The sequence below is a fragment of the Octopus bimaculoides genome, chromosome 26 (genome assembly GCF_046866305.1).
Source record: "Octopus bimaculoides isolate indiv1 chromosome 26, ASM4686630v1, whole genome shotgun sequence".
NCBI lineage: Eukaryota > Metazoa > Mollusca > Cephalopoda > Octopoda > Octopodidae > Octopus > Octopus bimaculoides.
The window spans coordinates 16,045,816-16,072,105 of NC_142953.1; the positions used below are offsets into that span (position 1 = coordinate 16,045,816).

The 26,290-nt window shown below is 34.9% G+C and overlaps 1 protein-coding gene across 11 annotated transcripts in view; it reads left to right on the forward strand.

Moving 5' to 3' along the window:
- The window catches only part of LOC106883689 (endothelin-converting enzyme homolog), a 243,548-nt gene that overhangs the window by 194,091 nt on the left and 23,167 nt on the right, over positions 1-26,290 (forward strand). For all 11 annotated transcript variants that reach the window (XM_089342468.1, XM_089342473.1, XM_089342469.1 and 8 more), the window contains 7 exons: positions 2,736-3,022; positions 4,145-4,213; positions 10,214-10,330; positions 11,656-11,742; positions 17,908-18,056; positions 19,189-19,292; positions 20,793-20,911. In XM_089342468.1, coding sequence (XP_089198594.1) covers positions 2,736-3,022; positions 4,145-4,213; positions 10,214-10,330; positions 11,656-11,742; positions 17,908-18,056; positions 19,189-19,292; positions 20,793-20,911 — 932 coding nt within the window. The remainder of the gene's footprint in view (positions 1-2,735; positions 3,023-4,144; positions 4,214-10,213; positions 10,331-11,655; positions 11,743-17,907; positions 18,057-19,188; positions 19,293-20,792; positions 20,912-26,290) is intronic.

Sequence of the window (26,290 nt, forward strand, 5' to 3'; positions counted from 1 at the left end):
TGATTCATCGACTGATGGTGTTGTTGGAAAGAGAAACATGTTTAAGCTTTTGCAGTTCGGATGTTTCAAGCACAAGTGAGATTATATCTTTGCAGCAAGGAAGAACTAACTGCTCTCCAATGTTATGAGGCTTTTTGCAGCAGCAATTTTCCTTGAAACCTCATAGGAGGCTTTCAGACTAGCTGCAATGTCCTGCATACACATTCCCATGTCATCAAACCTGGATTTGACCAATCTGTCAGCTTGGTGTCTGAAGAATTCCTTATCTTTGTTGACTGCACTGGGATGTTTCATTTCCAAATGCCTCTTTAGCCCGTTGGGCTTCAGCAAAGAAGCTGCCAATACCTCAGAGCACAGAACACACTGTGGTTTTTCTACTCTACCAGCAGTAAGCACAGTGAAACCGAAGCTCAAATATGACTTGTCACATCTCCTTTTCTTTGTAAAAGACATTCTACAAATAAATATAATAACAATATGTAAATGTTGCTCTGTAAATGCACAGAATTTAGTACTAGTTCACTCTGTTGAGAAAACTTTGTTACTTTTATCAGTATATATATATATATATATATATATATATACCGCCAGACTGGCCTTCGTGCGGGTGACACGTAAAAGCACCCACTAAACTCTCTGAGTGGTTGGCGTTAGGAAGGGCATCCAGCTGTAGAAACTCTGCCAAATCAGATTGGAGGCTGGTGTTGCCATCCGGTTTCACCAGTCCTCAGTCAAATCATCCAACCCATGCTAGCATGGAAAGCAGACGTTAAATGATGATGATGATGATGATATATATATATATATATATATATATATATATATATATATATATATGCACACACATATATATATAAGATATTTTTCAAAACATGGTAAGTCCTTTTTCATGCAGAAGTTACTTCAAAATTGGTTAATTTTGTTTTACTTCAATATCCTCATTTTAGCCATTCAGTTGGATTTAGGCCAATTTTCTTACCATTATAATGCCTTGCAGCTACTTTAAAAAAGTTCAACTAAAAGTCGCTAGGTACTTTATGTAGAACGAATGTCTTAATTTTGATGGTGCTATTAGCTTGTCTTTTTATTGGCTTATTAGGTCCCTACTTATTGATGCTTAATACAAACATAAAAAGTAAAATTAAGAATGAACTTATGATGATAAATATGTCGAAAATATAGTTGTTTGTAAATGTGTGATGATGAAAACAAATTGCAGCCTCTTCATAAACCACTCTTGCAGACTATGTCATCAATAAGCCGGTGTTACAGCTGCTGTAACAGTCCAGAATATACCCGGGGCTAGTCCAGAATATACCCGGGGCTAGCCCAGAATATACCCGGGGCTAGCCCAGAATATATCCCTGTCCAGACTATACCCCATGCTTGCAGACAAATAATACAGATGTACCTCACTTACAAAAGTTGCCTCAGAATATATATAAAATTTGATATCAATCGATGAAGACTTAAAAGTTACATGTAAATTTCGATTTAAGCATAGCAATTTAGAATTATCAAATACAAATATTCAATGTACCAATAGATTGGGAAAAAATTGACAACTTGTGCATGCTGTGCTATGAATCATAGCCTAGACTCATGCAAATGTGGGTTTATGCTGGTACATTATAAAGTATTTTGCATTTGACCATTCTAAATTGCTATGTTTAAATCGAAATTTACATGTAACTTTTAATTCTTCATTGAGTGATAATCAAATTTTATATATGTTCTGAGGCAACTTTTATAAGTGAGGTACATCTGTGTTATTTGTCCGCAAGCATGGGGTGTAGTCGGGACGGGTATATTCTGGCCTGGTTATCTGGAGGGGGTATAGTCTGGGCAGGAGTATATTCTGGGCTGTGATACCACCAATTTTCAGTCCTGTTTAGTCTTGTTGTGCCCATACCCTCGTACCAATCGATAAAGTCGCAGAGAGACGCCTGCATTCAAGTATGTGCATGTATGCTCTGTGCACATCACCTCAAATGCATTCTATCTGTGAGATTTTTTTTAACACGTAAATTAGGGGTTCTGTGTAGTGTATGCATGTTCAATGGTTCCAGTATTAGCTAAAACTGGAAAACCTAGGGTTTTGAACATTAAAAATCTGAAAATTGGCAACCCCTTTGCAGACCCCCAGATTTCCACAGACCCCAGGTTGGGAACCAAGGAAGGGGTTGCTTGAGTTTGTTCAAAAGCTTTGTAGTGTGGTCTTTCCTTTTGTCCTTGATGGCTTGGGATAACAATTGGCCCTTTCTCATCTTGTATGAGGAATACTGAATGTCTTCATGCACTACCTGCCTGATAAGAAACTCAGATACTTCCATGTCCCTGGTGGTAGACCTGATTGAGTTTTCCAAGCTGCCATACCTTTGTAATCACCATTAAACTCATCTAACTCTTTCCGAATCTTCTGTACTGCCCTCAGATTAACACCCAAACACTCTCGAATGTTCGTAGTGGAACTTCTAGTACAAATGCCAAGCAGTACAGCATGTTGTTTCCAAATTTCTGGCAGAGTTAATTGCGTCATGGTGCCGTTTTTCTCACAGACAGTGCCCAACTGACCCTACTATACTGTGTAGTCAACAAAATCAAAAACAAACATTGTGCATGCGAAAAATTAGCCATAAATTGTTTGTTGTATTAAGCAATTTTTTAGAAAGTGTTTTATGCTAAGCTTTTGCAAGAGATTAAACAGAATAAATTTTTTTTTCAATATTTTCCAGAGGAAAAATACAAGAACCTCAACAGCACTGCCAAAATGAAAGCGCAGCTGTATTACCAATCTTGCATGGATGCCAACAAAACAAAAGAAAAATTAGGCCGGAAACCACTTGTGAAGTTCATGAAAGATGTTGGCAGTTGGAATATTTCAAATTTATTTGGGGTTTGGGATGTAAAAAAATGGGACTTTGAGTCTTTACTTACCAAGGTCCATAATATTGAGAGTGGAGCCCTTTTTTATATGTGGATTTTGGCAGACAACAGAAATTCTTCACGGAACATTATCAAGGTGTGTTAGTGGTCTTTGTTTCATGTTTTTTCTTATGTTATATTGTATTCTCTCTTGTTGGATTCTATTTATAATTGGAAAAATATTTAAAATGTTTAGGCTTTAATATTTGATCCTATCTTAGTAATTAACATGCTATCCCCAATCCCTACCAACTGGTTCTCAGGGGATAAAATCTGTAGGAATCATTAGTTTATATATATATATATATATATATATATATAAATTATATGTATTTATTTTATCCTAATTAATAATAATTCGGATAGAATAAATGGGTTAATAGAAACCAGGGTAGCAAAGATCACAAAATAACTGTGGTGTAATTCCTGTTTTTGAGGCAGAAACTCCTTGATATTTTGGGTATTTGAGTATATATAAATTTAAGGAATGGAGTGAACGCATGTTATAACTGCATACTTTATTCCGACATATGTTTTGAAGAATTACAATCTATGCGATCCATAGGAATCGTCGATGTTCAAAATGTAAACTTCTCCTCAGGGAAATGTATGGAGATCATCTTCCCTGAGGAGAAGTTTACATTTTTAATATCGACGATTCCTATGGATCGCATAAATTGTAATTCTTCGAAACATATGTCGGAATAAAGTATGCAGTTATAACATGCGTTCACGCCATTCCTTAAATATATATATATATATACACATATGGGTATTCATGTGATTAACTAGTATACTCACCTTGTTATTCAATGCAGTACTTGGGAGAAAGTAAGGATGGAGTGGTGGTGTATGTAGGAGTCAGTAAAGGATGTAGTAGTATTAGTGTGGCAGTGAGAGCGATGTTGGTGAACTAATGTGTCAGACTATAAAAGGGAATGCAATTGAGTTTTCAAAGGGTTAAAGAATATGTAACTTTAATTTGACTGTGGTCAGCTATGGGCTGGAGACATAGCATGTCAGCTGGCAGTTTATTCTATTCTTGTTATATTATGTTGTGATGTTCTTACATTCAGAAGCAGATTTAGTATATACATATATATACACACAGCCATAACCACTGTCATCTCAACAATCATTACCATTACCACCAACCCTACAATCAGCATCATCATCACTACCACCACCATTTGATCTCATGTATATTGATGTATTTCAGATTGACCAAGGTGGACTTGACCTGTCCAGTCCCCAGTATTACTTAAACAAAACAATAACTGAAGACAAGGTAAGTCTGTTGTAAGTTATCAGATTTAGGGGGACCATTGCAACTCCCTCTACAATGAGAAAATACAAATCACTCCTCTCCCCACCAATCCCCGCTATTGTATCACATCACATAAAAGAAATTGAATTAAACAGTTGTCAGTCCTAATGGTATCGTTTAACACCAGGTTAGTCCATATTGAATACACCTGTAACCAAAAGCTTTCCAACTATAACCAGAATGTCTTTTACATGTGTCTAGAACTAAATTAACCAATGCATCCTTCCCATTTTAAGTAGGATGTGATTTTAATGTAAGTAGCTACTACTATTCCTAGCAGGTTGAACAACTACATTGGTTTGTATACCATCAAAGGAGTGTTGGTCGACAACAGATACAAAACATTACCAGACTATGATATTATATATAAAGCAACAGCCTATAGTTTCTCATCCTGTTGCTACCTTAACGACTTCACTGTCATAGATCTTATTCTTTATTAACAATCTTATCTAGAAAACTGTTTATAGTATTAACTAGCATAACCATGCTGACAAAAATGCAGACAGTTTTATTAAGGATAGAAAATGGTGCATCAACAAAATGGGAGAAATCATTGATAAATGTTAGCAATTCTAGAAAAAATGAGTACACACACAGAATTGAAGCACTTGAAGAATCAGATACAGTTGTAACATCTCAGTTGAAAATATGTCCACATAATGCATGTATGTATATACACACACATACATACATATAGGGACATATGCATACATATATATGTATAGATAAGCATACATACATACATACATACATACTGAGGTCTTCTTCCAGTTTCTATCTACAAAATCTACTCACAAGGCTTTGGTCAGCCCTACAATATAGTAGAAGACTATATATATATATATATATATATATATATATATATATATATATATGCACACACAAACACATATTTAGATCACCACAAAGTATATATACATTATATATATGAAGGTAATTTTATAACTTTGTTAAACCGAAAAATAAAATATAGGACTGCAAGTGGAAGTGGTCAGGTAACACTGAGACAAAGGGAAAACAAATTGAAGGGTATAATGAATAAACACTCTAATTGGTCAGAAGTAACTTTATAATATTCTCATATTATCACGATATCAAGCATAAATATATATTAAAAACATTAGGGCAACCAGTGGCAAAACCCAATAGTATAAAAATATACATATATATATACGAATACAAAAGTAACAAAATCTGAAAAAGTAATATGAATGGAGTCGAATGAAGAAAAATATATGGATTAAATCAATGCATATTGAAAGCGACTAAAAGTTTAAGGTGATAAAAATGAAATAGAATATAAATAAATAACAGACAAATCAATAACCAGAAAAGAGTCCATTCGAAATTCATCTCTACAATTGTTTCAAAAGATGTCGCCACATTTCGATAATGTATAATCCATTAAGGAAACACAAAGGCAATGACCTTTTGTCAGGAGAATATTCATATTATATATATATATATATATATATATATATATATATAGATAGATAGATAGATAGATAGATAGATAGATAGATATACATACACATATATATATATACATTTATATACAGACATATCGCTGAGTGTGTGTGTGTGTGTGTATATATATACTCTTTTACTTGTTTCAGTCATTTGACTGCAGCCATGCTGGAGCACTGCCTTTAGGCAAACAATTTGACCCCAGGACTTATTCTTTATAAGCCTAGTACTTATTCTATCGGTCACTTTTGCCGAACCACTAAGTTACGGGGACATAAACACACCAGCATCGGTTGTCAAGTGATGTTGGAGGGACAAACACAGACACACAAACATATACACACACATCATATACACATATATGACGGGCTTCTTCCAGTTTCCGTCTACCAAATCCACTCACAAGGTTATAGAAGACACTTGCCCAAGGTGCCACACAGTGGGACAATGTGGTTGGTAAGCAAGCTACTTACCACACAGCCACACCTACACACACACACACATATATATATATATATATATATATGCATACATATTTATATACCTATGCATATGTATACCTCTACATGTGCGTGAGTGTGTGTACTCTATTACATTTGTTTACATCTTTTAGATTGATGAAATCAGTAAAATATTTTACCCTTTATTTGGAAAAGGGCAAACATGGAAAAATGGACTAAAATGAAAGAAAGTTGAAAGTATTACATGTATCACATGGAAAAATACTTGTTCTGTACTTTACCAGATGTACTTTTTCAGGTTTATAATCTTAAGAATATTATTTCTCTTGCTCACATTTTTCCATGTAATCCATGTTGTTCCCAGGCTATGCTATTATGCTAATTAATAATGCGTCAATTAATAATTTAAGATTTTACCTTATTGAAAATTGAATTTGATAAACTTTGAAAGAGCAACAGCTACTGATATTACCCATCCACACCAAATTAATGGCAGAGAATTTTACCATCTTGAAGGTTGCACCAATCGGTTACAAACAGCAAGACCCCAAAACCATCAGTTACCAGGCTCACCTAAAGTAACCTAGATTTTGAGTAGGTGATAATAGCAATGATTGCTGCTGATCTACAGGGTGTCCACAAAGTCTGGGTATATTGGGATTAACACATACTTTAAAAAATTATTATTTCTTATATTTAATTGTTCATGTTATGATTTTATTTACTCCATGTACCCAGACCTTGTGGACACCCTGTAAATCTATCAATAATGATTCAATACAACAGTAATTATGAAAGTATATCAGATACACACAAGTGAAAATTACCTACACTCCCATAATACAAAAACTGATATATGAAAATCACTTTAAATTGATTCTGATATTAAATAATAAGTTTAGAATATAATCACTTCATAACAATGCCTTTTCTGGACAGCCTTATTACATGCTTTCAGGTCTGCCCATAGAGACAAAGCAAAAAATGACTATATTCTTTTCTCAATAAAATTAGATGTGTATATCTGAAGCATATGACACATTAATGAACTAGCCTGATTAAATAATTAACTGAAAAAAAAAAGGAAAGCAACTAAAAAGAAGAAAGCAGAAAGCAAGTAAGGCTGAAAGAGAAAATTAATAATAAAAGTTAAACTTACTTAAGTGCAATAGCATATTAAAAATAACTTTATTAATTAAATATTAAAGTTAAAAAATAAAGCACTTTTGACCAATGCTTTTTCTGAACAGCCTCACTACATGACTTCAGTACTGCCCATAGAGACACAGCCAGAAATGTCTATATTCTATCAAGTGAATTTGGAATTTTAAAGAAAATAAAAATAAAATAAAGTCATTTTTTAAGCAAATTTATTTTCTTGCAATTATTAATAAATTATATGCATTTTTATAAGCAAAAAATTATTGATTTTGTAATAAGGAACAACAACTACAATATAATCATCATCTTGAATTTGCAACCTTAGGTTGTGTAGATTTTGAGTTGATGAAAATAATGATTGTTGCTAATTGATATGAAAGATAAAAACTTGTGTTATGTAATGAATTTAATTCAATTAACAATGACATAATTTATTAAAGCATGTAAATAACTTCATTGCTAATAAATTTAAAATTAAAAATAATATAAAATATAATTACTTAAAATTGTCTTCTCTGAATGGCCATACATGATTCAATATTGCTCGTAGAGACACAGTCACAAGTGGCTATATTTTATCGAAGAATTTAGGTTGTTTAAAACAAAAATTAATATGAAGTTATTTATAAAAGCAAGTAATTTCCTCCAAATCATATTCCCTCAAACCCTTCATTGGAAAGCTGAAAAATTGGATTATTAAACAATATTATTTTAAATATTATTAAATATCATTATTTTAAATATTATCTTTAAATTGTAGTATTAAGAGTCCCAATACAAAAGTAGACTAATTGTCAATGAAATTATGAATGTGAAAGATTTATGAGTGTGTAAATTTTATTTTTTAATTGATATACAAAGACAGTAAAAAAATATTTAATTTAATGGGACCAAAACTATGAAATTCCTTGTGGTGTCATTGATAATTTTTTTCCTTACCTCAATGATGCTGGTGACATATATTAAAAGTCCCCTTATAGAACTGTATTCATAAAAAAGTATAGAACTATATTATCAACCTCAAATTTGTGAAATAAACACTATATTACTTCTTTCTTTTAGAACTTCATTGCATAAAATTGATACCATGAAATTCCTTGAATTGAGCTCTATCATTTAAGCTTAATTAAAATATAGTTTTTAAAATAAAAAAGTTAATTATACTTAAATCCATTTTCTTGCCTTACTCATATTTTTTTTCCGTATTTTACCTCACAACATTTTTGATACAAATTTTTGTCGCATGGGAAAAAAACTATGAAATTCCTCATGCCTTCTATCATTTAAGCTAAGATAAATATACTTTTTTTTTAAATAAAAAAAGTTATTTAGATCTAAACTTGATTGGAGGTGTTACTTACTCTCCTATAATTTTTATGTAAACTTTTTTCAACTGGACCAAATCTCAACTTTTTTATGCCAAAATGTAGCTAGGGACTAGTCTCCTTCAAAAATGGTAACAGTTTTCAATTTGGTTAAGAACTGAATTAGCAAAAAAGTCTGAAATATGCTGCATGTGAGTAAATTGTGACCTTCAGAATATTATTCAACTACTACTGTAGTTGAATGATACATGTAATAATACCAATGGGATTGGAATGATAATTATTGTTCACATAACATTTATATATATGTTATGAGAACAATATTTTGAAAACAAAAGAAGTGTAATATTTAATTTCATATATGTAATTGTGTGTGTGTGTGTGTGTGTATGAAACTGCTAAACTGAATACAATTCATAATAAAAATTTGCAGTTTTATTTTAATTAAAATATCAGCATCTTTAGAGAAAAAACTTTGAATACTGTTTGCTTGCTTTAGCATTTGTGACTGTCACCCACTCCCACTCTGTTGTTTTATTCTTCTTTTCCTAGTTTGACTGATGGGATACACATTGCATTTTATTAATATGTAAGATTAGTCCACAGCCAGTTATTATGGTGCTAACACACAATACAGATTATGCAATTGCTTCTTAATTTGTATTAACTCGGATTGAGTACTGACTATACAGCTGCTTCTTCTAATGTGTTAACACAGCTACAGACTACACAGCTGGTTCTTATGATGTTTTGACTACATGGGTGGTAATTATCATTTGTCAACACAGTTGGCTCTTCTGCTTGTATTCTGTCTCTCACCCATTCAATTACATCACATATAATAATTATACTGACACACACAACTCACTGTTGTATAAACCTGATTTGTGTTTTATTTTTTGAAGAGATTTTCCAGTGTGGTCCTCTCATGGCTACATTCTTTGTCCATAATGTGTCTATTTGAGTAAATACAATTCCAGGATGACACTAAAGTTATCAGTTGCAGCAAGGACACACAAGTGTATTAGATATTTGATTCAATATTATATAGGTGTCCAAATTTTCCAAAAAGAAAACTCGCTCACTTGAACTGAACTGAACTTTGGGTGTAATATAAACAAAAATAATTATATATTATATTTGTTAACTTTGGTGTTTGTGAATCCACTGTAGAGATGAAAAGGTCTAATATAGACAGAATGCTGAGAGATGCACTTAGCTTGTCAATGCTGCTACAGTGCGCATATCATTAGGAGGTGTCTATCTCAGTCAGATAAGTTCTTTTGGGTAACAAGTCAATATAGATACAGAGGGTGTGTCAACAGGAGATGTGTCTAGATCAACAGTATGTAGTTTTAAAAAATGTGTGTAGGAAATATGTCTGGTTCTAAAGTTTGTCAGCTAGAAGTGTATCTAATTCAAGAGTATATGCGGGAGGTGTGTATGTTCTATTCTCGAGTTCTTGTGGTCAGGGAACATGTCACATTTCAAGATTAATGAGTTTCAGTGATGTCTCACTAAATTCTTCTCTTACTCCTTTTTAGATATTATCTGCAGCGCTTGAATACATGACCACCATTGGAGTATTGCTTGGTGGAGAAAAGAATGACACTTACAATCAGATGTATGAGATCCTGGAGTTTGAAACTGAAATTGCTAATGTAAGTTGACTATCTGGAATCGTTGAAATCATCGACAGAATAGCTGTTGAGGTGAGGTTGCAGGGATGGCATTTAATGAATATTGTATCCCAAGCCTTACACTCATGTACACTCCCATAAACAAACCCACATAGAACTTGAACCAAAGAGCACTCTGCTTACTAGAGCTGTACATATTTTCAGTGACCCATACGGATATGCTTTGTGAGTTCCAGTCCTGCTAGGATGGCTTGGCCATTCAAGCATTTCCCATCAATATATATACATAAAGTGTAGGTGATATTTGGTAAAGAAGGTTGAAAAAAAGAAGGAAGCAAATGAAATATTTTACTAAAAATTATATCAGAACCATGACCTATTGGTTGATCATCTGGCTATGAAATATATCTCTGGCTCAAAACTGGTTCTCTCTTAGCAAGTAAGTCTACAGTAATGTGGAAAGAATTGGTTGGGCCATAATGTGAGCACTATTTTCTTGGTCACAGTACTTGACTGGTACTGTATATATATTGACCCCATAATGATGAAAGGCAAAGCTAGCCTCAGAGGAATTTGAATTGAGAACACAGGGAACTAGAACAAATATCAGAGAGTTCTATCTAATATTCTGCCAATTTGCTGAACCAGGTCCCTATTACCAGATGCAGTTTAAAGTCATACCCAGGACACACATACATAAATATATAGTTGTTATAGCCTCAAGTCAGCTCTAAGACTACATTACCCATGTACCCTACCATTTTTTTAAAGACAGGAGAGTGTGATATTGAACAAATTTGACAGTTACTTTTGGAGGTTCTGTCAGTGGCATAACCTGAATTTTGGCTACTCTGTACAGTCTCCACACACCCTGTGCTATGCTACTGGTTCAAGGTTACAAGTTTATGAGGTATATGTATGGTTGATTAAATTTACCTCATTATGTTACTAGTATTATTGACTCTGGTGAGGTGAAACACCCTGAGGTAACATTGTAGAATTTATGACATAAATTTATGTTATCTGTGACACTGCTGGTGGCAAATGTGGGCAGAGCTTTTAACTCTTTCAGATATACTCATGGACAGGTGGATATTTGAGGCTAACAGTGGGTTGCACCTATGTATGGTACCAATTTAATGAAAAATATACCAGGCATACAAATAGAGCAAGAACTGTATAGTGTTGTCTCTGGTGGCAATATTGCATCTTAGACTATGAACTGTCTCACAAGACAGTTCTTTTTTGTCTGCCATCCCACTCAATTCCACCACCAGTGACTTGTCAATATTCATAAATATAAAATTAAATAAATATTAATATTTATTTAATGATACCTTTTGTAGATAACGACACCTGCAGAAGAACGTCAAGATGAGGAAAAACAGTACCACAAGATGACAGTGAAGGAGCTTCAAACTTTGGCACCCTTTGTAAGTTACTTTACACATATAATTGCTTCCACTCAACACTGAATACTCAGCACTCAGTATTAAACTCCTCAACACTAAATACTCACTCTTTAATCTTTCTTCTTTTATCTTTTGTTTCAATCATTGAACTGTGGTCATGCTGGGGCACTGCTTCGAAGGTTTTTAGTTCAACAAACTGACTCCAGTAATTCATTGTTTTAGAGTGTGGTAATTATTCTGTTGGTTTCTTTTACTGAACCTCTAAGTTACAGGGAATTTAAACAAAACAACACTGTCTGTCAAGCAATGATGGGTGGCACACACACACATATACACACATTTACCTACATATGACGGTGTTCTGCAGTTTCTCTCAATCAAATTCACTCATAAGATGTTGGTTGACCCAGGGCTATAGTAGGAGACACTGCCACAGTGGGACTGAATCTGAAACTAAATGGTTGCAAAGTGAGTTTCTTAACCACACAGCTATGTCTGCACCTTTAATGTGTTATGTCTTAATGGTTTTGTGACAGTTCATCTGTCTGTTGTTTCTGTTTATCTATAAGTCAGTCTTGATCAGCTGTCACCATCCCATGTTTTATATATTTATATCCACATCATACAATGGGTTATTTGATTATTTAGAAGAGCAGGATGTGATTTGAGGTATATTTGCCTACTATTCCAAGCAGGTTGAGCAATCCCATAGAATCTCCTTCATTAATTTTGTTATTTCTGGTGGCTGGATGGTTAATGTGCTATATCAATGGTTTCAAACATCTTGAGTTCAATTCCTTCAACAGATTTTCAAAATAATTTGCTGATAAATACAGTCAATGATGTTCAATAAATAGTGAACCACGGAGGTAACATAGAATTTATGACATGTTAATATGTTATCTGTGACATTGCCGGAGGCAAATGTGGGCAGAGCCTTTAACTCTTTCGGATATACTCGTGGACAGGTGGATATCTGAGGCTAACAGTGAGTTGCACCTATGTATGGTACCAATTTAATGAAAAATATATCAGGCATACAAATAGAGTAGGAACTGTATAGTGTTGTCTCTTGTTGAAATGGCTTTGCAGTGGGGTGGGGGTTGATTGTTAGAAGAATGAAACTCACAGAGCAGTGAGTGGAAATAGTGGCTACAGGAAGAAGATACCTCCAATAGCTATGAGCACCCATATTATTACCCACTCATCACCTACTCATGATCATCTCCTGGTCTATATGATGCAAACCAATATCTCACCAAAACTCTGTCCTGGAATGGTGTAGAGTTAAAAGCTATAAAAAAATAGATAAATAAAATGTTATATTTTTTATTTTATGTATAATTATATGTAAAAGCAGTTAAACAAATTTAAGGATCACTCACTAGGGGAACATATTTTATTTTTACAAAGAAAAGGTTGACAGTGACTTTCAAGTTTCAACTATATAGCTTTCATCAGACAAACTGTCCAATGAAGGTCGCAAAACTGAACTTCAAAGTCATGGTTTAAAATTTCCTTGTAAAAATGGATAAATACAGTATAACATTCATTGAAATAAAATGATTATAAAGAAATAATGAAAACAGGGAGAAGTTAATTTTTTTCAGTTGAATAGATTAGAAAATAAATTACCTGCAATTTCTTCTTCTATTCACCTGGAAGCCAATAACAGACATTTGCTATTTCGAGATATTCTTGTTGAACATTTTTCTTTCTTTCTTTCATGTTCACATTAAACAGAGAATTGGTCTGTTTATTTTCTCACTATCCTTCCAATTAAGAATGGTGATGATACAGAAGTAAAGCAATTATGTTTGTTTGGTAAATAAATAATTATTATCTTGGAGGTAAAACATTCAATTGGTCATTAATTAAACTTAGATTGGTTGTTCATTACAGTACTTCTGAAAATGTGTATGTGTGTGTGTGTTCAGTTTTCATCTGTCTGTGCTTTTCCTTTTTGCTACACAAATGAATGTGTGGAGGTAAAAAAGTCAAAGTAATGACAGAAAGACTCATCAAATTTGAACTCCATTACATGTATTCAATACTTTTTCCCTCATTGACATCCAAATATATAAATATATATATTACTATTAGTAATTAGCAGAAGTTACAGAGTGACTCAAAGGTAAAGAGTTTCTTGCATATACAAAAAGTATTTATTCATCCAAATATATCCCATCATCGTGCCAGAAGCTCAATTCCAGGCTTATATCATTTAGCTGGTTTAGAGGCTAAAAATCGTCTTGTGCCTGTTCTTAACCTCATCCACATTGTTGAACTTCTGTTCATGCAGGAAATAAGCCATGGCTCAGAAAAGGTGGAAATCTGATGGTGCAAGATCTGGACTGTATGCAGAGTGGGACAGCACTTCTAGCCCCTCAAGTTCCTCACTTGTGTTTGGTCACATTGACACTATGAGCTATTGTCATGCTGTAAGCATGCATGTCTTCAGCTGACCAATTCTGGGTAGTAGGCTTTCAAAGTATCATACAGTTGCTGTGGTTGTTGAGCATAAAGGTTAGTGTTTACAACATAACCATTTGAGACAATCTCAAAGTGCAACACCCCATCAGAGTTCCACCAAACACACAACAAGACCTTTAGTTCAAACCATACTTGTTTGACAACAGGTTTTGAAGGTTGGCTGAAATAAAGTCACTGATTTCTCTTGGCTGTCATCTCCATAACAGGTCTCCCTCACCTTGGTTTGTTCTGAAGGCTGATGTCACCTTCCTTGAAATGTCTGAACCAGTTTTGGGCCACACATTTGTTCCACATCATTAATTTCTTTTGTTACTGCCCTTGCACTCAGTCGTTTTTCAACACAGGCAGCATAAAATGGATTCAATTGCAATTTTTTCACCACTCATTATCAAAGCTTTAAAATAAAGAACAATTAGCTTGGGAGGCCTTAGTCACAGTTAAATGAAAGTCTAGCACTAGATTAACAGATGATGTTATTTAGCTCTAAATCAAAACAGAGGATCATCTCATCTTTTATTTAGGCAAGATATTTCTAAGAGGACATTATCCAATTTTTCCTTTTTAAAGACATTAAGTTGTTATTTGAAGAAGATTTGGCTGCTATTACTAGTAGGTTGATCAGTCATTCTGAAGCTTCCTCTGGTAAAGTTCAAACCCAAGTGAACCCTAACCTAACATGCTACACATCATAGTATTGCCCCAGCTATACTCTACTACATGCTACACACTATACTATCAATCCATTTACACTCTACAAAATGGTACAAACATACGATCTAATACGTTTGCCTGCTCCATATCGCTGTTGTTTATGTCCTTCAGGTGGGTTTTTTTCATCAAAGCAGTCTGAATACATTCCAAAAGGAAATCAACCAGTGAAATTGGGTTATGGTCATCTGTGGTGTGCAGTGGTCTTACTAGGTACATGTTATAAGATGATGTTCAGTGGTAGCCTCTCTCCCCAGTGATTTATTTCTAAGGTTACTCAACCACCACTAACATAAATAAACCAACAATTTATGGTTGGTGTTTTTATTGTCAATAATCTCCAATTAAGATTTGTTTGTCTAAAGAATTTCTTGCTCGTGTTGAAGTTGGAATCCTATATTTTTGTTTATATTAGTCAATGGAGGAGGATGTCAACATCAAGCCTTTCCAAGATTGGCAAGATTGATGAAGTTGATGTTCAATTCTGAACATTTGTAATAATTGATTGCTGGGGGGGAAAAAAATGTGGGTTCGCAGTCCTCAGAAGAAACAACTGGACAGATTTAGTTGGGTGGGCTGGGATAGTGGACATGCTGTGGGTAGGTTGGCTGGACAAGAGAAAAGAAAGTAGGCTAATGGTATTAATTATTAATCATGTGATTAAATGACAACTAATTAAAGCTATAAAGTTGTTACCATAATAATACTGACGTACACATTGTTACAAACAATAGGAGTATTATTGTGCATATTTTCTGGCAACAATAGATATTCATTAATTAATTACATCAGATTCTTCTCAGGATCAATTGCAAAACATTGTGCGGTGAGAGCAGAAGCTTTTGATGCTACACTATTGAGATATGTGTGCAACTGACAGCAAATAAAAAGGCAGTCTCACAGATATCATTATTTGCAACTGTCTCTAACAAAGCAACCAGGCACTTTGATTCAAATAAAACAGTTGTATCATGGGGGAACATCACTGTGGTGGCTTGACTTCATAGAAACAGCAAAATTGCACCCAACCTGTTGTATGTGCATAAACATGCTATCAAAATTGAGTTATTGACCCATTGTGACCACAACTTATACTTCAAGCAGTCAGATATTTACTCATTGTTTGAATAAAATGAAGTCTTTTATAACTAAATAATGGACATGAGAAAATATTCAGCGTTAATAGAAATAAAAAAAAAAATGTTACTTTTAGCACAAGTATTGACTAATCCTTACTTTTGTTTGCTATACACATTTAAATACAATGACATATTATGACATAATATTATAAATGTACATGTCCATATGTGTCTATATCCATGTATGCATGTGTGTGTGCACGTAGATAGGGAGTGGGAGAGAGAGAGAGAGAGAGAAAGTAAAAGCTGATGGATATCCATTTGTTTTGACAATGGGAACTTAGATCAACTGAAATACCTGCTCACTGTATTTGTTATGTAAGTGGCTGAGTATTCCACAAACATGTCTAGCAGGCTTCCCCTATTCTTTTTTTTTTTTTTTTTTTTTTTGCAAAAATCCCATCACTCAACTGCTAATCAGTAAAACTTGTCAAAGCATTCAAACAAAATTCAAGACATACAAAATTTTCCCAGATTGTCCTGTTACAAAGCCAGCAATGATCTAGATCTCTATTTGTACGTGTGATGTCTTTGTGTGTTTTCATTTCTGTCACCATTCCATCCATTCATTCAATGATTTCTGTTCTCAATTTATCTCCATACTTTTCCATGCTCACAATTCTTAATAACTGTATATTCACAAAAGCTCTTCCCCACACCCCTGTCAGCATTTGGTTACTTGTCATCTCATCCTTCACTACAATTTCTTCAACAGAACTGTCATTCTCTATACACATCATGTGTATATACCAGCAGAGTCTACTCTCATGCACACCACATCTGAGTTCACCTTTTATCCACTCTTTCACTCCACTCATTACACATTCAGCAGAGTATGTTCGTGTCATTTCTATCCAGCCTTTGCAAATATCCTCAAGGTTCACATTTTGCTCTCATAGAAAATTGCACTTCACACAAGCATCCTACAATCTTACCTTTCATACACACACACATATATTTTCTAAAATTCAATAGAGAACTTTGTACTGTTGTTATCTAAATTCCAGCAACTAAGCTTTGTTTCTTAAAACAAAACCAAACCTTTATAGGAAATATTTTTTATATAATTAAAAAAGGCACATACATATAGTAAATCTATGCCCAAAATTCAAAACCAGACTTATTATTATCAATAAGGAAATTTTCAATAAACAACTAAACTGTCGAAGAACTGTCACTAATTCTTTTTGATTAGACATAGAAATTGACTGATTAATACGAGCAAAATATTAACCCTTTGTCAGACTGTTGTGTCTGATTTTTATCTTTTAAATAATAGATACTGTTTAAAGAATTGATGCCTTGACTTTATTTCTGTTCATCCACTTCATATTATTGTTATATATATGTTCAGAGGTAATGTTTTCAAAGATGTAAAATATTGTCAATTGAAATTCCCTTCTTAATAGAAGAAAGAAAAGAAGACAGACCTTGGGCTATTTGTTAATTGTACAAAATTGTGGTAACTTTTTGTCTATTTTGTAAAAATTTGTTTACTGATGAAAGCAGTCTTGAGTGCATTATAACTATGTTGTTGAAATTTGATAATACTGAAATATATCCACAGTTACGCTCCTTGCCTGCAAATATGAATCATATTTTCCCTTAAGCTAGTAAATTAATTTTGAGATTATTTAATTTCTTAAAATTATTGCCACTAGATAAGCACAAAATTTTCTGTGTAAATCATTTAGTATATAATCCCCTAACATATTTATCTAAATTCATGTCAACCCACATCATTCATTTCCCTTAGTTTATTATTATTTTTTAAAATTATATACACACACTACTGTTGCTATTAAAACTGTTGTATTAAATATCAAATTTTATCTGCTTTGAATAGATCAATTGGCAGAGGTACCTAAATGAGCGTTTCTCTGTGGTCAACATCACCATTGACAGTTCAGAAGAGGTGGTCGTCTTTGCTCCAGAGTTCCTCAGTAAGCTGCATCATCTGCTTGAAAACATGCTAAATGATACCAACAGTAAAAGGTAGGGACAGTTGATATTTCAGTTACTTCCTGCTATGCTTTTATCCCTCTCTAATAATTTTCACTGTTGTCATTTAATTCTACACATTTTAGTTATGATATTCAGGAGAGAAAGGACCAGACAACTGAATAGTGCTGGGCCTATGTGTGGACAGCATAATAGGGGTGATAAAAGGGGAGAAACGAATGTTTGGATATGATTGAGTGGAAACAGCTTGATATCAGTTAGCTCCACCACCACTACCAGCATTATCATCATATTACATTAGCTTTTCATATTGGCATAGGTTGTATAGGTCATTACAGTTTAAGTCACCTAACTGGAAGCTACAGCTCTCAAAGACTAGGTGCTTGTTTAATTTAGCTTGGCTTCTGTGGCTGAATGCTCTTCATATAGCCAACCACTTTACAGAGTATATGGAGTGCATTTTATCATGGTACCAACACTTATACTCCGCCCAACTAAACCGGTCCCTCCAGCCAAACATACTGTGTAAAGACTATTTGCTACAGTATAGTGCTATTTTGATGCTACAGCTGAAGCTAACAAAATTGTCTCCTTGAATCAAGGAAATCTGCTGTACTCACCAGGCACAAAGTTCTCATTTAAAGTGTTTTATGTTTTTTTCTTTCTTAGTCAATAATGATACTTTTTTGTACCTAGTACTTAATAAAAGAGTTACTGGTAGATGCTTTTGTATTAAATAATTGTGATAAAATATTAAAAATAAAATTTTTTTTCCAACCACTGGTGAGGCATACATTTTTGTGGAAAGTTATAGTGGGGCCTGGGGGGGAAATAGGTTGTGAAACGCTGGTATAAAGCTTTTGATGATTCATTTGTTACACTCAACGCACAGCATGCAGTCACCCCACCTACACTCAACACACACCATGCAGTCACTCCAGTTACATTACACTTAGCATTCTGCCACATCAGCTACACTCAATACACATTACACTGTCATCCCAGTTACACCGTTCACACATCATCCTACACTCCAGTTACATCCTACAACTTACTACATATCAACAGGACAGTTTGTTACCAGGACATACATTAAAACTATTGTTATATATAAAACTATTATTATTATAACTATACAGTACTTAATGTGTTTATTATTTCTCAGAATCCTGAATAATTACTTAATATGGCGTGTTGTACGCACGTTAACAAATTATCTTTCTACACCATTCCGTGATGCCAGGGATATTCTCACTAAAAGTGTGTCAGGTAAGGACTATGGCAGCTACTAAATGGTGGTGGTCATGTATTTATTTGAAAATATTACACATGCTGTGTTTTGTTGTTGTTCAGCCCTAAAACAGTCCTCCAACAGATCTATAACCAATGATATTCCAATTATACTTGTCTTGTAATCAGACTTAGTGAATCTTGGACTACAGGTGATAAAAATGAAAATAAATAATTAAATACCTACTTAACTAACTACTGATCACTACACTAATTTTGAATCACTGAATGACCTTTCTAGTTTATTCATTGCAGATGAACCCTAACTAACATAAATCCAAACGAGGTTAAATACATTTTAAATATATTTTCATGTTTTGTTATAATTATTATCATTAAGGTGGCAAGCTGGCAAAATCATTAGCACCCCAGGCAAAATGCTTAGCGGCATTTTGTCTATGCTCATATTCCAAGTTCAAATTCCACTGATGTTGTCTTTGCCTTTCATCCTTTTGGGGGTCAATAAAATAAGTACCAGTTGAGTACTATGGTAAATGTAATCAACTTGCCCCTCCTCTGAAATTTGTGGCCTTGTCCTAAAATTTGAAATCATTATTATTCACCAATTCATTTTGCTTCATCAATTGTATAAAGTTTGTTTTGATGGGAAACTAAAACTCATAAAGTAAGCATTAATTAATGTTGAAGTAGAAGGATTATCAGAATCAGTAGAACAGTAAACATATATGGCAGTGTTTAGTTAAGTTCCTTTATGTTTTCAGTTCAATTCCCACCCGAGTTAAACATTCATCTTTCCAGGATTAGTAAAATAAGGACCTGTTAAGTCATATATTAGTGCCAGATACTGAGAGAACCCCATGTTTTAGAGGAGATATGAAGCAGTGAGAGTGGCATGTTGTGACAAAAATACCTCTCCCTAGAATAGTAGCAGTAATATTTGTGGAATTAACATGGCTGCATTTCTATCTTGACAGAATCGATCAGATATTTGATCAATATCAATATATAACTGGTGCAGCTGAAATTCAAAATTTAAGTACCATATTTGATGGCATATATGAAACACATCCCCACCACCAATTCACCCCAGGTCCTATATGTGAATTTTGCCCTACATTATATGCTTTATGGCACTGAAAACTTTTACTTTGAATATGCACTGCTGAAACTGAGCATGTCTAATGTGGCTATGTGTCTTTTATGCTATTAAATATAGTAAATACTTGAAACATCATATTTGCTGTTGCTACACTGATTCTACTGCCCTCTTCCAATGTAACATAGATGCAAGGCCTCTCAGATTAGAGGAAGGCTGAAAGGCAAAATAAGTTCACCATAGCAGGATTCCAAGTCAGAATGTAAAAGAGCTGTAATAAAATATTTGTTCAAACACTTTTGTTCAAAGCTGTAATGATTCTGCCAAGACCGTAACACTCTTTCGGCATAAATTTTAACAACTGATGTTGAGTGTATGTGTTATGTGTGTGTGTGTATTAAATGTATCATTATTCCATGCAGGTACGAAAGGAAATATTGATATGTGGCAGTACTGTGTTATGGATACTGATTCAGTACTAGGTTATGCCTTAGGTGCAATGTTTGTACAGGAGACTTTCAAAGGAGACAGTAAAGCAAAGGTAAGTTGTCATTTCCTATACTCTTACAGTTTTAAATTACTTCTGTTCTTAAATGTATATATAGACAAAGTGATTATATCTGTCTAAACTTATAACAATGACTAAAATATTTATACATATATTCTGTAGTGCAGTATATACTACCCCTCATTCTCTAGCCCCTTCTTGCTCTCGTTGTCTTATTTACCCATCTTGACTTTACCTCTGTCAATAATCTCTATTTCCTATTCACTATTTCAGTTGCATTATCTTGAGTGAATGTACATGTCTTAAAGTAGCCAGTACTCTTTACATTTACACTGTACAAAGCAACCCTCTCATGCAGGTACCACAATAAAAGACATCCAATATTACTCTATAAAGTAATATGGGAATGGGTGGAAAAAGCAGAGGGATCAAGAGGATCCTTGCGTCTTGTTTTGCCAAGGACATTACAATATCTAAAGTGCTGGTGCTGTCATAAAATGCATCCAGTACATTCTGTTAAGTGTTTGGTGATAGGAAGGGAATCCAGCTGTAGAAACCAAACCAAAAATGAAACTTACAAACTACACTTGATCTTGAACCATATTGAGAGCAGTGGACTCCAGTAGAAACTCAGAACATGATGACCATTCTAGCATGGCAAGTGAATATAAAATCATCATCCGCATCGTCGTTTAACGTCCGCTTTCCATGCTAGCATGGGTTGGACGATTTGACTGATGAAACCAGATGGCTACTCCAATCTGATTTGGCAGAGTTTCTACAGCTGGATGCCCTTCCTAACGCCAACCACTCAGAGAGTGTAGTGGGTACTTTTACGTGCCACCAGCACGAAGGCCAGTCAGCTGGTACTGGCAACGGCCACACTCAAAATGGTGTATTTTATGTGCCACCCGCACAAAAGCCAGTCCAGGGGCACTGGCAACAATCTCGCTTGAAAGTCCTTACACAAGTGCCAGAAAGGCGACGCTGGGGACAGGTGCCATCACAATTTCGCTTTCGCTTGCCCCAATAAGTCTTCGCAAGCTGAGTTTCGTGTCCAATGAAGGAGACGACATTGGCATGGGTGCCAGTCGTCGAATTTAACTCGATTTCAATTTCACTTGCCTCAACAATTATATATATCTGTAATATAGTATATAATATACTTACAGTTTGTCTTTCTGCAGCAAGTCATTCAGCTGACTTGATTAAAAAGTATGTCTTTATGTAGATTTATTTGTTTCAAGGCAATTAACCTGACAATAAGAATAAATTAACATGGGGATTTTACCTCAGTCAAATCGTCCAACCCATGCTAGCATGGAAAGCGGACGTTAAATGATGATGATGATGATGATGATTCAACCTGCTTAAAGTAACTGCTGAATATCCCTCAGGTCATAAGCCAATTGTTTCAAAAACATAAGACTCATTAAATAATGTATCCTTAGACCCACTATATTTGAATAAGAAACAAAGTGGTCACAAGTGGAATGTTTAAGGTGTGACAGATCAAGACTTGCCTTGGATTAAACAACAAACTGAAAGTGAAAAAGGCATTGAGTTTGTCAAGAAAGTAGACACATGCTGAGGGAGATTTAGTGAGTGGTGGTGTAAATGTAGAGTGTTTCTGTTGTATTACAACATATACATTGTGTTCAGTTCTAACTTCACACTAATTTTCATACTAGGTTGATAAAATATATACCAGTAATTATTGTGGGTCCTCATTCAAGTTGATATACACTTCTGCAAATTATAAGATTGAAGGTCAGAATTGTGAGATTCCATAATGTTTCTTAAAAACTCTGTGTGTGTGTATTCTTTTATTTGTTTCAGTCATTTGACTGCAGCCATGCTGGAGCAATGCCTTTAGTCAAACAAATTGACCCCAGGACTTATTTTTTGTAAACCTAGTACTTATTCTATTGGTCTCTTTTGCCGAACCACTAAGTTACAGGGACATAAACACACCAACATCGGTTGTCAAGCGGGGGGGGGGGGGGGGACAAACACACAATCATACACACACACACACATATATATATATATATACGATGGGCTTCTTTCAGTTTCTGTCTACCAAATCCACTCAGAAGGCCTTGGTTGGCCTGAGGCTATAGTAGAAGACACTTGCCCAAGGTGCCATGCAGTGGGACTGAACCCGGGACCATGTGGTTGGTAAACAAACTACCTACCACACAGCCACTCCTGCACACACACATATGGCTCAGTAGTTAGAGCGTCAGGCTCGCAGTCACGAAGTAGTGAGTTCAATTCCTGGACCAGGATGTGTGTGGCGTTCTTGAGCAAGACACTTTATTCCACATTGCTCCAGTTCAATCAGCTGTAGAAATGAGTTGCAACATCACTGGTACCAAGCTGTATTTGCCTTTCTCTTAGATAACATCAGTGTCACGAAGAGGGGAGGCTGGTATGCATGGGTGACTGCCGGTCTTCCATAAACAACCTGCCCCAATTTGTGCCTTGAAGGACAACTTTCTAGGTGCAATCCCATGGTCATTCATAACTGAAGGAGGTCTTTACATGTGTGTGTGTGTGTGTGTGTGTGTGTGCATATATATATATATTTATTCAATATCTATTTTAATATAAGCTGTGTATGTGTGTGTGTGTATATATATATATATATATATATATATATGGATATGTATACACATACACACCATCTGCTATAATACAATCTGTGTCTGTAAACATACAATATCTGTTGTAATACAATTTGCGTGTGTGTATATGTATAGATATATTCAGTTTGCTGAAATACTATATATATATATATATATATATATATATATATATATATATATACAATATCTGTTGTAATCTAACTTACCTGTGTAATGTAAATTTTTCACTCTCATTAAAACTTTTGACATTTTTCCGTTCTTATGAAGGAAAGGTTAATAGATTCTTGAAACACTTGATATTGCAGCCTAAACTGTTTGATAGAAGTTTTACAATTGAATGGTTCCTCCTAAACCATTCAAACAGGATATAGTAGGGAGGCTGACTGTAGTAGCAGTGGTGGTGTATTATTGATTGAAAGGTTAATATCAATTAGGGGGTGGAGGTATCAGTGACCTTTACAGGCTTTCATTGACCTACAGACATTCTGATGATGTCTGTAGGTCAATGTCTGCAGGAAAAAACCTGGGTAATAAGGAAATTCCAGAGGGACCAAACTGTGAAGAAGAAGGTTGGGTGAAGTGTTTTGTATGGGGCAGTAAGACTGAGCACATGTAACTAGCTGGTGCAAAGGAGGCATAGATTATTTGTATGCCTGAGGTTTTACAAGCTGAGAGAGTAACATAAGATATGATTAGATGTTGTGAGGTGCATGTAGCATTTGTAACCTAACGGTTTGTAGTTTTGTGTAGAGAGGATGTGACAAGCAGGGGTCTAGTTGTGTGTAGAGGAGGCAGCACAGGAAGGGGTCGAGTTGTATATAGTGAGGGTGTGGTGTAAGATTTTTGTATATGTGCAGTGATTCAGTCTTTGTTTATGTAAACCCATAATATAGGGGTTACCTTAGTGAGATAACAATTTATAATATAAGTAGGTCCAGTGAAAAATACAGTTAGCGGTGTGGAGAGAGTAGAAAGACTTCATTAAAGTTATTATTGTTGTTCAGCTGAGTAGAGGTATAATCAGAGACATTCCAGCTGAAACTGTCTTATAGTTTTTTAGACGGATACTGTATTTAGGACTACATAATTCAGTATGTCCTTTAGGTAGGAGTGTGTTAAGAGAGGAATTTGGCTGCTATTCTAATAGTTTGACTAATCGTGCAGGAATAGAGCTCCACACAACCTCATGAGTTCAAAGAGTGGCTGAATATCGATAAATGAGAGGGAGAGAGATAAGCAGAAAGATGGAGGTGAATACTCCTCAATTGACATATAAGAGAGTAAGGGAGAAAGTGATGAATACTTTCCTAGTGATATGATGTGTCTATGAATGATATAATGATATCCTAAGTTGACAGTGGTAAGAGTTAGGTGACCAAGCAGTTGTAGTTAGGTCACATCTGAGTATATTCAATGAACCATGGATGATATTATAAAGTTGTTTGATTAATGTTAAAACACTCAAATTGAGTCACATTGACAACAATAGCAATTTGAGAGTACTTACATAGTTGCTTTCTTGCTCTGCTAGAAATAGCAGCCAAATCTCCCTCAAATCACTGTCTTAAGAATAAAAGAAGGAAGCATTCAACAATGCAATCCTAAATGCACTGTCTGAATAAGAACCAGGATGTAGGTCTTCTAGATCAGGACTGACCTTGACCTACAAAAGAAAAATCCAAGTAAACAAAAGTCTGAATCTTAATTTAGAAACAAAAGTATGTATTTTAACGTAAACTATCATTTTATAATAATAAATTTGTCTACTATAGGCACAAGGCCCAAAATTTGTGGAGTTAGTTGTTACTGTAACGACCGTGCAACCAGGAGATGGTAACGAGGAATGGCTCCTTTAGTGCATCGCATGGTCGACACAAATAAAAAAAAAACAACGAAAAGAGGTTAAATGAGTATAAGTGACAAAAAGGAAAAGAGAGAGACACAATCGGCATGTCTGTGTGTGTGAGTGCGGCATAATAAACACAATAATAGACAGGCCGTCATGTAAATAAAATGTATGTGTATGAGAGAAATACAGAGCATAGAAAAGGATGTTTAGAAGAAAGTCCAGACATAGGATGATAAAATACCAGTTCATATCCAAGGTAAAAGGTAGTTGAAGTTCTGTATCAAGTAGTTGTAGCAGCTAGGCAGAGCCGAAGAAAGACACATGTCGTGTAAGAAGTTGAAGCTTCAATGCTGCAGCTGGTTACTTGGTACAGGAGTTCTCGTGGGTTGAATTCGCTGTTAACCATGGTGAAGCATTTTACAAACAGTGTGGAGAAAAGCTGTGCAAGCGTTGCTGGTTGGTGTGTACGTAGAGAAGTTGGTGTAGATGCTGGCGGTGGCGACGAAAGAGTTTGCAGTTAGCTATTGAATGAAGTGTTGGATCTCCATGAAGCGTCGCTGGAACTGGCTGTGTGCTCTGTGGTCAGCAGCTAGACCTCAGAAGGTCTGGAAACGGACTGACAACCGGGATGGTGTAACAGCTAACTATTTATAAGATACCATCGGCTCAGACTATCCCACGCGACCTTATCAGAAGGCTGTGATTGGTTGGGTTGTACCCTGGCGCAAGATAGAGCAAGAGACAAAAATACGCCAATACCAACCAATCAGAGTGGTGGACACAATAGGGTCCAAAAGTGCGGCCGAAGACTAGCTGTTAACTACTACGTTCGCACTCATGTATATATAACAGAGAGAGAGAGAGAGAGAGAGAGAGAGAGAAGTACGCTACATTACCATCAAATTCAGTACT